Genomic DNA, 16,646 nt, shown 5'->3' on the forward strand with positions numbered 1-16,646 from the left:
CTAGTTAGCTTAGTAAGCTTAGTTGGTAGTGCATTTGCCTTGTAAGTGCTAGGCCGCGGGTTCGATTCCCGCCCGGGGCGGATTTTATCCTGATGGGATAATGTTCATTCTTGGAATGGCTGGCTTTCTCCTACAACAGATCACTCGAGGACTCAAGTTAAGCATTATGTAGGTATGTTTGGGTGACCATTTTGGGACAACATGTGCTGGTGGCTATTTCAGGGAGAAGTCTTGGCATCATTGCCAGCCTAGTTAGCTTAGTTGGTAGTGCGTCTGCCTTGTAAGCGCTAGGCTGCGGGTTCGATTCCCGCCTGGGGCGGATTTTATCCTGATGGGATAATGTTCGTTCTCGGAACAGCTGGCTTTCTCCTATCCTGTCTTCCTTCTCTCTTAATGCATCATAATCCTAACAGATCACTCAAGTGAAGCATTATGTAGGTATGTTTGGGTTCTGGTTGGGTGACCATTTTGGGACAACATGTGCTGGTGGCTATTTCAGGGAGAAGTCTTGGCATCATTGCCAGCCTAGTTAGCTTAGTTGGTAGTGCGTCTGCCTTGTAAGTGCTAGGCCGTGGGTTCGATTCCCGCCCGGGGCGGATTTTATCCTGATGGGATAATGTTTGTTCTCAGAATGGCTGGCTTTCTCCTATCCTGTCTTCCTTCTCTCTTTGATTTTGGGACAATAAGACCATAGCAGATACAGTTCCCTCTGTCAAACCTCTTTAAAAAAATGTCTTGGCATCATAAGACAGGAGGGGCTGGTTTGCATTCCATATTTTGCAATTTGATAAATATGTATGGCAAAGTAATACAAAAAAAACTACCTAGTGGCTGGGGATGTCCAAATTTTGTGAAATGCCAAGTTCACAAGTTGTTTTCAGGAATTTGTAGAAGCTTAACCCATCCTTTGGGGCTGTCCAGCCCCTACACCTAAGCCTCAGTTTGGGCTTTTTGTGTGTGGGACATGTTTTCAGGAATACCTACATGCCTTGTTGAATTCCCAGCAGAATATTCAAGGTGGCAGAAAAGCCTTTAGCAGTAAAAGGGCTGCCCCATTCATACATAAAGTAAATTAGTTAAATAAGAATAGTAGTTAGTTCAGGTGATTAATAAAGTGGTAAATTTATTTTTATTTTATTTTATTATTTTTTTCCAGGCAAAAATAAAAGATATATATCTAGGAAGTATTTACAGATTAAGTAAGTTTTTCTAAAACTTAATACCAAATCAAAATTTACGTATGTAATAATCAGTTAATCATATAACTCTCCTATCTACAGAGTCCTCGGAATGGAACCAGTTACCTTATGAGTTTGTCAAGCCCCAAATTACAAACCAGCTCAAGAACCTCCTGAATCAACTTATGAGACAAAAAATTCAATATGGGCAAATAGTCAAGTACAGAGGGAAGGAGATTCAATGATGACTGCCAAATGTGTCAGAAACTCCCAAGTAAGTACCTATAATAGTTCCCTCATGTAATTATTTCAGTTTTATAGGTTTCTAAGCTAATTTCCTTACCTATCATCCATTTGACATAGTAATTTTATTCATTACTTTATCATGGGTAAGTAATTTATTGTAAACTAAGTAGGTACCTAACTTTGTGAAGCTCCATATCAACATTGAGAGAGGGATGGTAATGGTAACTTTATCTACCTACTTCATTACTTTGTTGGGTAAGTTGGGACGCACTCACCATGGGCAAGTAGTTATGCAATGTGCTACAAACAGTATTATAACTAATGGTAAAATGTGTCTAACCCTTTCTTTAAGTTTGGTCCCTCTCTCAGGTTCAGTAAGTAGTTTCTAATTTAACTATTTCTTCACAAATTGTGTCAATTTAAATAATTGTTCTCGAGTGATCAGTTCTTTGTACAGGTCAGAGCGGTGTTGGTATTCCTCTAAAGGTGTTCTTGGAATGTAGGGGTACTCTGCAGAGTATTTCAAACTTTCTGGATGAGCTGGTGACAGGGATTGGTCCAGGTTTTCTTCTAGGTTTGAAGGAATTTCTGTATTGTTGGAGGCAAGTTGTGGTTCCATTTCCATGTGTTTTTCTGGTGATTTGGAACTTTGTTCACGCATTTCTGCTTCGTTTAGTTTCTCCAAATGATCACTGGATTGTCCTCTTGAATCTTGGTCGTATGTTTTGCTGGAAGGGTTTTTGTTTGCTTCATTTTCTTCTGTAAGTCCTCCAGTTCTTCCAGTGGACTTACAATCTGTGATGGAGTTGATAGAGGTTTGAAATTCTTTATTGTGTCCACCCCATGCAGCTATTGCTGGTATTTTCATCATTTTGGTCTCCTCTGACACATCCTTTGCCATTTTCTTGTACAAATCTTTTTTCCACTCTTGAACGATTTCTTCCTTGACTTTCTGAAAAGGATCTTCAGTTGGGTATATTAGACAGTCGTCTTCATCGTCTGTATCCTGGATGGCATAATCACTGATGTCCTGAGATAAATCTTCATTTTGTTCTCTTGGATGTGGTTCAGATTTGGCATTATCGTTTCGTGTTTGTCCGTATAGTTGTCTCCACTCAGAAAAGGTTTGATTCTGGGGAATCATATTAGCGTCCTTCATGATTTTGAAGAGACAGTCGTCTTCATCGTCTGTATCCTGGATGGCATAATGACTGATGTCCTGAGTTAAATCTTCGTTTTGTTCCCTTGGATGTGGTTCAGATTTGGCACTCTCGTTTCGTGTATGTCCGCTGTATAGTTGTCTCCACTCAGAAAAGGTTTGATTCTGGGGAATCATATTAGCGTCCTTCATGATTTTGAAGGTCGCTGCTAGATTATCTTTGCTCTCGTTTTCATCCAGCAATTGGCATTGAGGAGAAATTGATTTTTCTGATGGTTTAGTAAATTCGGCTTTGTTAGAAATTTCTAATGGAGTGAACTCGGCTCTGGGAATATTTTCTTGAAACCTTATTTGATTTTCCTTGCCCACGCCAGTTCTGAAAGGAATAGGCAAATTTAGTTTTTTCAAGTTCTCTTTATTAGAGACTTTGGTTTTCTTCGACTTGAAACTTCGTCGAAAGAGGGACTCGAACTTTTGTCTTTGTTTCTTCACGATGTCCGTGATTTTAATGGACGGTTTTCTTGGGAAATAGCTATCGTCAGAGTCTGTATCTTTTACTGTTGTGTCAAGTGGTAATGATTGCAGGCTCTTGGTGGTTAAAGGTTCATTTGTGGCGGGTTCCAAGGAAGATATATCCACATCGGGTTGTACAACTTCTGTGTTTTCAATTCTATTTTCAGTACATTTTTTCGGTTCGCTTTCCATTTTTACTTCATGGGGATACATTTTGTCTTCTGACAGAAAGATATTTTCACTTTCGAAAATTCTTCTTTGCTTGGTGACGAAGTTTTCCGACTTTTCCAGATTGTTCGGACTTTTTCGTTTCAGAAAGATATTTTCACTTTCGAAAATTCTTCTTTGCTTGGTGACGAAGTTTTCCGACTTTTCCAGATTGTTCGGACTTTTTCGTTTTAGAAAGATATTTTCACTTTCGAAAATTCTTCTTTGCTTGGTGACGAAGTTTTCCGACTTTTCCAGATTGTTCGGACTTTTTCGTTTTTTCAAGCTGGTTTGACTTTCAGCATGCGGACGGCTCAGAGTCTTTTGAAGTTCTTTGCTTTCGTTGAACTTTTTGTCCCAGTAGTTTTTCCATTTCAGAACAAATTCGGGTGGGCAATCAAAATCATCGTTCTTTAGATCCGAGGCCAAGCGGTTTCCATGTTTCGTATCACTAAACTTTTCGTCAACTTTCAAATCAGGTGAAAAAGACTCGGATTTTCCTGTAGTTTGTGTATTTTCGGCGATATGTTCAGTAAATTCAAGTTCATAATTATTTTCGTCTTCACAAATCTCATTCTCTTTTCTCGTAGAATCTTCGACGGTTTCTGTAGGATCTATGATTTTCTCGGTTTGCTCAGTACTCTTTGGTCTCAACAATGTCTCTTCAAGTATCACCTCGATAATCTTTTCATTATTTATGCTATGGGGGGATTTATTTTCATTTTCAATAAAGCTGTCAATATCGTAATTGGAAATGTGAATACTCGGATTGGATTTGGCAATTTTGTTAAGATCTAGTTCTTCTTTTGTAACACTTGTCTCAGAGTCACTTCCATAAGCTATGCTATGCGTGTGTGTTAAATGTATAGTTTCGTCCGTTTTGTCTATAGAAATGTTATAATCTTCCTGAGTCTCATCAATAGTTCCCAAGGAACTGTTTAGAAAGCGAGCCAAAGGGCTAGGACTTCTCTTTATTTGATGGCAGTACAGTCTCCCGAGTTCAGGACTTTTGCTTTTTACAATACTCTCTTGAATTTCGTTACGTGATAGATCATTGCATGTTTGCTGCAAGATTTGAATCGCTTCTTCATCCGAAATGCCCCATACGATTTCCTTTTCGGCCGGATTTCCGCCCGGGGGTACTTTATCCTGAACAAATAAAAGGTTCATTCTGGGAACGGCTGGCTTTCTCTCGTCCTGTCCTCCTTTTGTGTTCGATTTTGGGACAGTAAGACTTGAGCAGTTAGTTCGTTATCTTTGACAGTTCTTTTTACCATTTATCAAACCACTTGAAAAAGTGAAAAACAAAGGCCACTTTTTGGCTTCACATCTGAAAGCTTGAGCTTTGTCCAGTCTTTCGCAAACTCCTTGAAGAGGAAAGGTCGGAAATTTTTCAAAAGTTTTAGTCTCCCGAGTTCAGGACTTTTGCTTTTTACAATACTCTCTTGAAAGTCGTTACGTGATAGATCATTGCATGTTTGCTGCAAGATTTGAATCGCTTCTTCATCCGAAATGCCCCATACGATTTCCTTTTCGGCCGGCCCCATCAGTAAGATATCTGTGGGTTGTTTTAATTCGGCGATGTCGAAATCTGAAATGTCTATCGGCTCGGAGCTTTCATCGGTTGATAATTGGAGAAAAGGATTTCGTGATTTTTCTGGAGTAGGAATTCTGAATTCTTCATTTGATGCGTTAGTCGTAGTTGGGCTAGGACTTCTCTGGTACGGTCTTTCACCTAATATATTAGTCGGGCTTTGCCAATTGAAGTTAGAGATTGGACTGTTGCTGACATTAAAACAAAACTCCAGCTTACTCGCTTCATCCGTCACACTGTTTATAGATTTGTTCGTATTGAAAAGTTTCAGCTTCTGAGTATCGTTCTTGAAGTCCTTGATCGCTTCCTTCTTCAATTTCAAGTCCAGTTTCTCCAAGGCCTCGTCTAGGCTCGGAGCCTGTATATTCTTGAAGTCCTTGATCGCTTCCTTCTTCAATTTCAAGTCCAGTTTCTCCAAGGCCTCGTCTAGGCTCGGAGCCTGTATGATGGAATCGTAAGTTCTTGAAGTCCTTGATCGCTTCCTTCTTCAATTTTAAGTCCAGTTTCTCCAAGGCCTCGTCTAGGCTCGGAGCCTGTATGATGGAATCGTAATCGAGGCTGCTTTCATTGCTCTCATCGTTGGTTAGTTTCTCCGATAGGTTCTCTTGGTTGGATGTTTCGGACTTGGATTTGTCAATTAGGAATTCTATAGGTCCCAGAGGATTTCCTTGAAATTCTATAGGCCTTAGAGGATTTTCATCGTAGATAAGCCGATTCTGTTCTACTCCATATGACTTCGGATTCGAATCGGACAACTCTCCTATGTCTTGCTGATGCGAAGGGAACGGGTTTAATGTTTGAAAGTCGAAATCAATGTTGCTTTTGATTCCCAGGGATTTTCATCGTAGATAAGCCGATTTTGTTCTACTCCATATGACTTCGGATTCGAATCGGACGACTCTCCTATGTCTTGCTGATACGAAGGGAACGGGTTTAATATTTCAAAGTCGAAATCAATGTTGCTTTTGATTCCCATATCTGAAAACTCTTCATTTGATGCCCAAGATGTTCTTAGAAATTTGAAAATAATAGTGCGAATGAGCGAATGTGCGATTTTAAAAATTCAAATTTGGAAAGAATATTCTGTCTGCATTTTGCTGCAGAATCAGTATTTGGAACCTATTTTCAATTCAATCAAAAAGACAGTAGTAAAGTTGCAGGCCTGTTCTTTAGTTCATTACTGAAGTGACTTCATGCAATCAAACGCGGATTCAACAAGGATTTTCATCGTAGATAAGCCGATTCTGTTCTGCTCCATATGATTTCGGATTCGAATCGGACGACTCTCCTATGTCTTGTTGATGCGAAGGGAACGGGTTTAATATTTCAAAGTCGAAATCAATGTTGCTTTTGATTCCCATATCTGAAAACTCTTCATTTGATGCCCAAGATAAGAATGGTCACTAATGGAGTACCATCAAGCAACAAGTGGTAAGTTCTCAGTAAAAACACCAACTGCAATTCAAAGTTTAGCTATTTACCTAAATGGAATGCATCAGTTTCCCAACAGATCACTCAAGTGAAGCATTATGTAGGTATGTTTGGGTTCTGGTTGGGTGACCATTTTGGGACAACATGTGCTGGTGGCTATTTTTCTGCATTTTGTGTTTCGAAAATTGAATTTGGTTCGTTTATTGTTTGGTTCTGACTTTCACTTGGTAATTCAGTAAGATCAACAGGTGTTTCAATATTATGTTTACCCTCATACGGGGGATTTATTTCTAGAGAAGTTACTTGAAATGTTTTACTAGAATTGTTACCTTCATTACAAAGAACTGAGCCGGTTTCTATCTGGTCCTCTGAATTGTTTGGTTTCTTTTTCTTCTGGCAAATCTTCTTCAACTGGTTTGGTTTCGTCATGTTCTGGTAACTCTTCTTTAATTGGTTTGATTACCTCTTCTTCAACTGGTTTGGTTTCTTCATATTCTGGTAACTCTTCTTCAAGTGGTTTGATTAGCTCTTCTTCAACTGGTTTGGTTTCTTCATATTCTGGTAACTCTTCTTCAAGTGGTTTGATTAGCTCTTCTTCAACTGGTCTGGTTTCTTCACGTTCTGGTAACTCTTCTTCAACTGGTGTAGTTTCTTCATGTTCTGGTAACTCTTCTTCAACTGGTTTGATTACCTCTTCTCCAACTGGTTTGGTTTCTTTATGTTCTGGTAACTCTTCTTCAATTAGTTTGATTACCTCTCCTTCAACTGGTTTGGTTTCTTTTTCTTCTGGTAACTCTTCTTCAACTGGTTTGATTACCTTTTCTTCAATTGGTTTGGTTTCTTCAACTGGTTTGATTACCTCTTCTTCAAGTGGTTTGGTTTCTTTTTCTTCTGGTAACTCTTCTTCAAGTGGTTTGGTTTCTTCATGTTCTGGTAACTCTTCTCCAACTGGTTTGGTTTCTTTATGTTCTGGTAACTCTTCTTCAACTGGTTTAGTTTCTTCATGTTCTGGTAACTCTTCTCCAACTGGTTTGGTTTCTTTATGTTCTGGTAACTCTTCTTCAACTGGTTTAGTTTCTTCATGTTCTGGTAACTCTTCTTCCACTGGTTTAGTTTCTTCATGTTCTGGTAACTCTTCAACTGGTTTGGTTTCTTCATGTTCTGGCAACTCTTCTTCAACTGGTTTGGTTTCTTCATGTTCTGGTAACTCTTCAACTGGTTTGGTTTCTTCATGTTCTGGCAACTCTTCTTCAACTGGTTTAATTTCTTTATGTTCTGTTAATTCTTCTTCAACTGGTTTGATTAGGTTCATCTTTCATTAAACTTTCCGTTTGAGTTGAAATGGTATTTATTGTTTCCAAACAAGAACATTTACAGAGTTCGATTTTCATTTGGATTACCTCTTTTTCAACTGGTTTAGTTGCTTTTTCTTCTGGTAACTCTTCTTTAACTGGTTTCATTACCTCTTCTTCAACTGGTTTGCTTTCTTTATATTCTGGGAACTCTTCTTCGACTGGTTTGGTTGCTTTTTCTTCTGGTAATTCTTCTTTAACTGGTTTCATTACCTCTTCTTCAACTGGTTTGCTTTCCTTATGTTCTGGGAACTCTTCTTCAATTAGTTTGGTTTCTTCATGTTCTGGTAATTCTTCTTCAACTGGTTTAGTTTCTTCATGTTCTGGTAACTCTTCTTCGACTGGTTTGGTTTCTCCATGTTCTAGTAACTCTTCTTCAATTAGTTTGGTTTCTTCATGTTCTGGTAATTCTTCTTCAACTGGTTTAGTTTCTTCATGTTCTGGTAACTCTTCTTCAACTGGTTTGATTACCTTTTCTTCAACTTGTTTAGTTTCTTTTTCTTCTAGTAACTCTTCTTTAACTGGTTTCATTACCTCTTCTTCAACTGGTTTGCTTTCTTTATGTTCTGGTAACTCTCCTTCAACTGGTTTAATTTCTTTATGTTCTGTTAGTTCTTCTTCAACTGCTTTGGTTTCTTTTTCTTCTGGTAACACTTCTTCAACTGGTTTGATTACCTCTTTTTCAACTGGTTTAGTTTCTTTTTCGGTAACTCTTCTTCGACTGGTTTGGTTTCTTCATGTTCTGGTAACTCTTCTTCAATTGGTTTGGTTTCTTCATGTTCTGTTAATTCTTCTTCAACTGATTTGGTTTCTTTTTCTTCTGGTAACACTTCTTCAACTGGTTTGATCACCTCTTTTTCAACTGGTTTAGTTTCTTTTTCTTCTGGTAACTCTTCTTTAACTGGTTTCATTACCTCTTCTTCAACTGGTTTGCTTTCTTTATGTTCTGGGAACTCTTCTTCGACTGGTTTGGTTTCATCATATTCTGGTAACTCTTCTTCAACTGGTTTGGTTTCTTCATGTTCTGGTAACTCTTCTCCAACTAGTTTGGTTTCATCATGTTCTGGTAAATCTTCTTCAACTGGTTTGGTTTCTTCATGTTCTGGTAACTCTTCTCCAACTGGTTTGGTTTCTTTATGTGCTGGTAACTCTTCTGCAACTGGTTTGATTTCTTCTTTTTCTGTTAACTTTTCTTCAACTGGTTTGGTTTCTTTATGTTCTTTTAATTCTTCTTCAATTGGTTTGGTTTCTTCATGTTCTGGTAACTCTTCAACTGGTTTGATTACCTCTTCTTCAAGTGGTTTAGTTTCTTTTTCTTCTTGTAATTCTTTATGTTCAAGTGGTTCATCTGATATTTCATTGGAAATTTCGACTTCGTTTGTGTTTGCCTGAGCCATCACCATTTCAATTTGTCTTTCTTCAGGAAGCTCCATTTCGTTAATATTTGCCTCAGGAATAACGTCTTGGCTTTGTATTCTCTCTTTATGTTCAAGTTGTTCATCTGATATTTCATTGGAAATTTCGACTTCGTTTGTGTTTGCCAGAGCCATCACCATTTCAATTTGTCTTTCTTCAGGAAGCTCCATTTCGTTAATATTTGCCTCAGGAATAACGTCTTGGCTTTGTATTCTTTTCAACAAGTCGACTTGAGTTTCAATTTCTGCAGCCAATTGAACTCCATTGTCAAAGGAATTTTCAAAGTCACTTTGTATTTCTTTAGGAAGATTCACTTCCCCCTGTATTTCTTGCTCTGCATCAGCATCGTTCTGTGTATCTTTAGGCAATTCAACAATATCATCTTTTTCTGCGAAAATTTCAACTGCATTTTGTATTTCTTGTGGTAACTCAACTGCATCCTGTATTTCTTGAGGTAACTCGGTGGCAATTTAACATTATCATCTTTTTCTGCGAAAATTTCAACTGCATTTTGTATTTCTTGTGGTAACTCAACTGCATCCTGTATTTCTTGAGGTAACTCGGTTTTGGTTTCATTTTGTTCTAATAACTCTTCTTCAGCTGGTTTGATTACTTCTTCTTCAATTGGTTTGGTTTCTTCATGTTCTGGTAACTCTTCTTCAACTAGTTTGGTTGGTAACTCTTCTTCAGCTGGTTTGATTAGTTCTTCTTCAATTGGTTTGGTTTCTTCATGTTCTGGTAACTCTTCTTCAACTAGTTTGGTTTCTTCATGTTCTGATAACTCTTCTTCATTTTCTTGAGGTAACTCGGTTTTGGTTTCATTTTGTTCTGGTAACTCTTCTTCAATTGGTTTGATTACCTCTTCTTCAACTGGTTTGGTTTCTTTTTCTTCTTGTAACTCTTCTTCAACTGGTTTGGTTCCGTCATGTTCTGGTAACTCTTTTTCAATTGGTTTGATTACCTCTTCTTCAACTGGTTTAGTTTCTTCATATTCTGGTAACTCTTCTTCAAGTGGTTTGATTAGCTCTTCTTCAACGGGTTTGGTTTCTTTTTCTACTCGTAAGTCTTCTTCAACTGGTCTGGTTTCTTCACGTTCTGGTAACTCTTCTTCAACTGGTGTGGTTTCTTCATGTTCTGGTAACTCTTCTTCAACTGGTTTGATTACCTCTTCTCCAACTGGTTTGGTTTCTTTATGTTCTGGTAACTCTTCTTCAATTAGTTTGATTACCTCTCCTTCAACTGGTTTGGTTTCTTTTTCTTCTGGTAACTCTTCTTCAACTGGTTTGATTACCTCTTCTTCAATTGGTTTGGTTTCTTCAACTGGTTTGATTACCTCTTCTTCAATCGGGTTGGTTTCTTTTTCTTCTGGTAACTCTTCTTCAACTGGTTTGGTTTCTTCATGTTCTGGTAACTCTTCTCCAACTGGTTTAGTTTCTTCATGTTCTGGTAACTCTACTTCAACTGGTTTAGTTTCTTCATGTTCTGGTAACTCTTCAACTGATCTGGTTTTTTCATGTTCTGGTAACTCTTCTTCAACTGGTTTGGTTTCTTCATGTTCTGATAACTCTTCTTCAATTGGTTTGATTACCTCTTCTTCAACTGGTTTGGTTTCTTTTTCTTCTGGCAACTCTTCTTCAACTGGTTTGGTTTCGTCATGTTCTGGTAACTCTTCTTCAATTGGTTTGATTACCTCTTCTCCAACTGGTTTAGTTTCTTCATGTTCTGGTAACTCTACTTCAACTGGTTTAGTTTCTTCATGTTCTGGTAACTCTGTTTCTTCATATTCTGGTAACTCTTCTTCAAGTGGTTTGATTAGCTCTTCTTCAACTGGTTTGGTTTCTTTTTCTACTCGTAAGTCTTCTTCAACTGGTCTGGTTTTTTCACGTTCTGGTAACTCTTCTTCAACTGGTGTGATTTCTTTATATTCTGGTAACTCTTCTTCAATTAGTTTGATTACCTCTCCTTCAACTGGTTTGGTTTCTTTTTCTTCTGGTAACTCTTCTTCAACTGGTTTGATTACCTCTTCTTCAATTGGTTTGGTTTCTTTTTCTACTCGTAAGTCTTCTTCAACTGGTCTCATTTCTTCACGTTCTGGTAACTCTTCTTCTTTCTACTCGTAAGTCTTCTTCAACTGGTCTCATTTCTTCACGTTCTGGTAACTCTTCTTCAACTGGTGTGGTTTCTTCATGTTCTGGTAACTCTTCATCAACTGGTTTGATTACCTCTTCTCCAACCGGTTTGGTTTCTTTTTCTTCTGGTAACTCTTCTTCAACTGGTTTGATTACCTCTTCTTCAATTGGTTTGGTTTCTTCAACTGGTTTGGTTTCTTTTTCTTCTGGTAACTCTTCTTCAACTGGTTTGGTTTCTTCATGTTCTAATAACTCTTCTCCAACTGGTTTAGTTTCTTCATGTTCTGGTAACTCTTCTTCAACTGGTTTAGTTTCTTCATGTTCTGGTAACTCTTCAATTGATCTGGTTTCTTCATGTTCTGGTAACTCTTCAATTGATCTGGTTTCTTCATGTTCTGGTAACTCTTCTTCAACTGGTTTGGTTTCTTCATGTTCTGGTAACTCTTCAACTGGTTTGGTTTCTTCATGTTCTGACAACTCTTCTTTAACTGGTTTAATTTCTTTATGTTCTGTTAATTCTTTTTCAACTGGTTTGGTTTCTTTTCCTTCTGGTAACACTTCTTCAACTGGTTTGATTACCTCTTTTTCAACTAGTTTAGTTGCTTTTTCTCCTGGTAACTCTTCTTTAACTGGTTTCATTACCTCTTCTTCAACTGGTTTGCTTTCTTTATATTCTGGGAACTCTTCTTCGACTGGTTTGTTTATCCTCATACGGGGGATTGATTTCTAGAGAAGTTACTTGAAATGTTTTACTAGGATTGTTACCTTCATTACAAAGAACTGAGCCGGTTTCTATCTGGTCCTCTGAATCATCATTGATATTTTCTTTTTCTTCTTTGAGGTTGTCACTTTCTTCGTCTTCTTTTTCAATCAAAGGTGACCCAGTATTCGAGGAATTTGTCACACCCTGTATCTCCCGTGTATTGCATATAGAATTAGTGCAGTTTTTACTATTTATTTGCATATGGCTTACGTTTCCTTGAGACACAATCCCACAGTGTCTCTCGCTTTTTACTTCGGTTTGTATGGCTTCACTCCTCTTTTTCAATCAAAGGTGACCCAGTATTCGAGGAATTTGTCACACCCTGTATCTCCCGTGTATCGCATATAGAATTAGTGCAGTTTTCACTATTTATTTGCATATGGCTTACGTTTCCTTGAGACACAATCCCACAGTGTCTCTCGCTTTTTATTTCGGTTTGTATGGCTTCACTCAGTCGAATGCTATTTACATAGGTTTCTGTTAACCTATTTTGTTCATTGACATTTTGTCTCGTGGGGGAAGTGTGGTCTGTGATATCACTGCGAAACACATTCGAACTTTCCTGGAATTTTGATGATCGAGCTGAAATTTCCATGTTGTTATTTCTACTTTTTACTTCAAATACATTTTTTACTGAGGTAACAATTGGTTCTATATAGTCCAGTGACTCATGAGTAGCTCTCATATGTTCTAATGGAGAGTATCGCTCAAAAAGAGCTTTCTTTTGGTTTATATTCCCGAAATTCTCAGAAAATTTGGTACCCCCTTCAGTACTTTGTTTATTTGTTTCGTAGATATTTTTGATTTTTTGTACCAGGGGCTTTATATTTTTTAGAAAATCATTGTTATCTTCTTCTGCGGGAGTTAGTTCTTCAATTATTTTTTGTACAATTGGTTCTATGTTGTTCAGTGACTCATGATTAGCTCTTATACATATCAGTGGAGAATGCCGTTGTTCAAAAAGAGTTTTCTTTTGGTTTATATCTTCGGTATTCTCGGATACTTTTGCGACATCTTCAATGCTTTGTTTACTTTTTTCGTAGATATTTTTGATATCTTTGACTACGAGGTTTATGGTTTTTAGGGAATCGTGTTTTTCCACTTCTGAGGGAGTCAGTTGTTCAATTCTTTCTTGTACAATTGGTTCTATGTAGCGGAGTGAATCATGATTAGCTCTTATACATTCCAGTGGAATATGTCGTTCAAAAAGAGTTTTCTTTTGGTTTATATCTCCTATATTCTCAGATACTTTTGCGACATTTTCAATGCTTTGTTTATTTGTTTTGTAGATGTTCTTGATATCTTTGACAACGGTGTTTATATTTTTTAAGGAATCGTGTTTTTCCTCTTCTGTGTTAGTTAGTTGTTCTATTCTTTCTAGTACTATTGGTTCTATGTTGTCCAGTGAATCATGAGTAGCTTTCATACACTCCAGTGGAGAGTAACGCTCAAAAAGAGCTTTCTTTTGGTGTATGTTTCCGACATTCTCGGAAATTTTGGTACCCCTTTCAAGAATTTGTGTATTTGTTTCGTAAATGTTTTTGATTTCTTGGACCAGGGGCTTTATATTTTCTAGAGAAGCGTGATTATCCTCCTCTGAGTAAATTTTTTCTTCTTCAATGATTTCTGGTTTTCTAATGCTTGCTCCTATCACCAGACTGTTCATTATGGATTCTTTTTGATCAGTCAATCCATCTGGTACAGCTTCGTATGTATTTTTTATTGTTGAGACTAAAGGTTCAATACTTTCCAATGATTCATTTTTTCTTCTTCAATGATTTCTGGTTTTCTAATGCTTCCTCCTATCACCAGACTGTTCATTATGGACTCTTTTTGATCAGTCAATCCATCTGGTACAGCTTCGTATGTATTTTTTATTGTTGAGACTAAAGGTTCAATACTTTCCAATGATTCGTGGCGTTTGAACGGTTTATCTCTTTTCCCTCTCTTTTTGGTGCTGTCAGCCTCCTGAAGATTGTTTTCGAAAATGATTTTATTGTTTTTCACAATGGGTTCGATGTGTTCCAAAGATTTTGAGAAATGCAAAAGAGAGAAGAAAAGAATGTGAAAACGTCGCTAAAGGTGCAAGTATGTTTGTACCGAATCGGGAAGAAGAGAGGGAGAAGAAGAAGAAGAAGAAGAAGAAGAATAATGTGAAAACGTCGCTAAAGGTGCAAGTATGTTTGTACCGAATCGGGAAGAAGAGAGGGAGAAGAAGAAGAAGAAGAAGAAGAAGAAGAGAGAAGAAGAAGAAGAAGAAGAGCAAGGAAGAGATGAAGAAGAGAGCGGAGGAAAACAATTTATTTTTTTCGAGCTTTCACGATTTTCTGCAAGGAAGAGATGAAGAAGAGAGCGGAGGAAAACAATTTATTTTTTTCGAGCTTTCACGATTTTCTTTTGTCGAACAAATAAAGCATTCAGAAAAATATGTGAAGTAATCTCTCAATACGTGTTGTTTGTGTTGCTCCCCTTTTAACTTTATTTTGCATGCACGTGCATATTTAGATGAGTTGAAAATGGCAAAACAACCTAGATACCGCGTACCGAGTTAACATTGTACATGGGTAAATACTGACTGGTGTTCTGATGTACGAGAAAAAACACCGAGGGAAACACTTGAAACAATTGAGGCATTTTCTGAATCGACTTTTGTCGATAATGGCAAAATAAGAACTTATTGATGGCTGAAGGTGTCAGCTCCCTCTCTCTCTATTTCAAACGCCTCTACCATAGTCTAGATACCGAGTACCGAGTTAACATTGTACATGGGTAAATACTGACTGGAATTCTGATGTATGAGAAAAAACACAATCGACTTTTGTCGATAATGGCAAAATAAGAAGAACTTATTGGCTGAAGGTGTCAGCTCCCTCCCTCTCTATTTCAAACGCCTCTACCATTAAGGAGCGCTCCGCCCCGTCAAGTCAAGAAAGTTTGACCGCGCTACTAGAGATATGATCTAGTCAACCGGAAACCGACGAGAACGACCTTACTAAAGCGCCTAATTTGAAGAAAAGAAAAAAAAAACTTATTGGCGTGCTATTTTATCTACTAGCAAGAATAATTTTCGAACAATGACATACTTCGGTGGCCTCTACCTTACCTACTGTGTACTGTCTACTCCTTAACAATATCGTTTGAAAGATGGTGTGTACCATGATACAAAAGAGGGGGAGAGACAAGATAAATGTGTTTCTCAGACATTATGTCGTTCATTGTATTCGTACTGTCTACTCCTTAACAATATTGTTTGAAAGATGGTGTGTACCATGATACAAAAGAGGGGGAGAGACAAGATAAATGTGTTTCTCAGACATTATGTCGTTCATTGTATTCTAACTGAAATTTCAAGTCTGAAAGGAGTAGGTACAATTAAAGACGCGTATAATTCAAGTGTCTGTCAGGAAAATACAATGAAATTAAATTATAAAGTACGTAAAGCTACTTACTTACTTACTTAAAAGTTTCGTCTCATCTCCGCTACAGGCGAATTTCTCTTCCACATCCTTTTTGACACCAAGTTGTGTAATTGCTAAAGTTTCGTCTCATCTCCGCTACAGGCGAATTTCTCTTCCACATCCTTTTTGACACCAAGTTGTGTAATTGCTTTGGATTGATGAAGTAATTTCACTGCTGGGACTTGATATTTTCCAATGAGTTGATTGACTAAACCGCGTGGTATTTCTGCCTCGTTTAAACTTGTGGTTGATTTGGATCCTTCAGTGGTTCCTTCGAATCCTTGATCTAGAAATGCATGCACTTGTTTGAAGATTTTAGGTGATTTGCAGCGACTAGGGATTTCTTCTCTGGGATTCGTTCTAGTTTCATTCGATTTCGTTAATTTGAGTTTAATATCTTTTACAGAGTTTCCAGCTGTACTTTCGTTATTGATTATAGGTGTTACTTTTGTTCTTTTGTTTTCCAATACATCTTGATCTGTTTGACTCTCATATTTCTTTACTTCGTTTCCGATCTTACTGTCCTTTTGTTCAGGTGCGTCTTCTTTCACCTGATTGCATACTTTCGTTATTGATTATAGGTGTTACTTTTGTTCTTTTGTTTTCCAATACGTCTTGATCTGTTTGACTCTCATATTTCTTTACTTCGTTTCCGATCTTACTGTCCTTTTGTTCAGGTGCGTCTTCTTTCACCTGATTGCTTTTATTCACTTTCAAACTTGAGTTCTGTTCTTGCTCAATAGGTTGTACTTGTTCTTGTACAGGGTTGTCAAAAATGAGAAATTCTTTGACTTCTTCACCATCTTTTACTGTGGAGTATTTTTCTTCCAATTCTTCATGTATGGGTTCTTTCTCAGTTGTAGTTTCTTCATTTATTTGATTCTCCTCCGATTTCGTCTCATCATCTTTTTTACGTTCTTCATCTTTCATTAAACTTTCCGTTTGAGTTGAAATGGTATTTATTGTTTCCAAACAAGAACATTTACAGAGTTCGATTTTCATTGTGGAGTATTTTTCTTCCAATTCTTCATGTATGAGTTCTTTCTCAGTTGTAGTTTCTTCATTTATTTGATTCTCCTCCGATTTCGTCTCATCATCTTTTTTAGGTTCTTCATCTTTCATTAAACTTTCCGTTTGACGTGGAGTATTTTTCTTCCAATTCTTCATGTATGGGTTCTTTCTCAGCTGTAGTTTCTTCAT

General features: G+C 37.4%; 4 protein-coding genes across 4 annotated transcripts; all 4 read right to left on the reverse strand.

Annotated features, from left to right (window-relative positions):
* Window positions 1-1,557: 1,557 nt before the first annotated feature.
* Window positions 1,558-5,717, reverse strand: LOC103511259. Its single transcript, XM_008475978.3, has 6 exons — window positions 5,431-5,717; window positions 4,727-5,255; window positions 3,573-4,310; window positions 3,449-3,485; window positions 2,779-3,361; window positions 1,558-2,586 (listed from the first exon to the last, which is right to left on the reverse strand). The coding sequence occupies exons 2-6, from the start codon at window positions 4,848-4,850 to the stop codon at window positions 1,819-1,821; spliced, it is 2,250 nt and encodes a 749-aa protein (XP_008474200.2). The 5' UTR covers window positions 4,851-5,255; window positions 5,431-5,717; the 3' UTR covers window positions 1,558-1,818.
* A 767-nt stretch (window positions 5,718-6,484) lies between these two features.
* On the reverse strand, window positions 6,485-11,936 carry LOC113468286 (neurofilament heavy polypeptide-like). Its single transcript, XM_026825076.1, has 9 exons — window positions 11,238-11,936; window positions 10,872-11,176; window positions 9,879-10,427; window positions 9,777-9,780; window positions 9,282-9,554; window positions 8,967-9,128; window positions 7,729-7,932; window positions 6,792-7,145; window positions 6,485-6,721 (listed from the first exon to the last, which is right to left on the reverse strand). Exons 1-9 carry the CDS (start codon window positions 11,934-11,936, stop codon window positions 6,485-6,487), a joined length of 2,787 nt encoding a protein of 928 aa, XP_026680877.1.
* A 320-nt stretch (window positions 11,937-12,256) lies between these two features.
* On the reverse strand, window positions 12,257-14,017 carry LOC113468287. Its single transcript, XM_026825077.1, has 2 exons — window positions 13,773-14,017; window positions 12,257-13,617 (listed from the first exon to the last, which is right to left on the reverse strand). Exons 1-2 carry the CDS (start codon window positions 13,807-13,809, stop codon window positions 12,257-12,259), a joined length of 1,398 nt encoding a protein of 465 aa, XP_026680878.1. The 5' UTR covers window positions 13,810-14,017.
* Window positions 14,018-15,520: 1,503 nt separating this feature from the next.
* LOC103511267 lies at window positions 15,521-16,646 on the reverse strand. Its single transcript, XM_026825078.1, has 3 exons — window positions 16,485-16,646; window positions 16,140-16,292; window positions 15,521-15,997 (listed from the first exon to the last, which is right to left on the reverse strand). Exons 1-3 carry the CDS (start codon window positions 16,644-16,646, stop codon window positions 15,521-15,523), a joined length of 792 nt encoding a protein of 263 aa, XP_026680879.1.

Source organism: Diaphorina citri, unplaced genomic scaffold (genome assembly GCF_000475195.1).
Source record: "Diaphorina citri unplaced genomic scaffold, Diaci psyllid genome assembly version 1.1 scaffold694, whole genome shotgun sequence".
In the NCBI taxonomy this organism is placed as follows: domain Eukaryota; kingdom Metazoa; phylum Arthropoda; class Insecta; order Hemiptera; family Psyllidae; genus Diaphorina; species Diaphorina citri.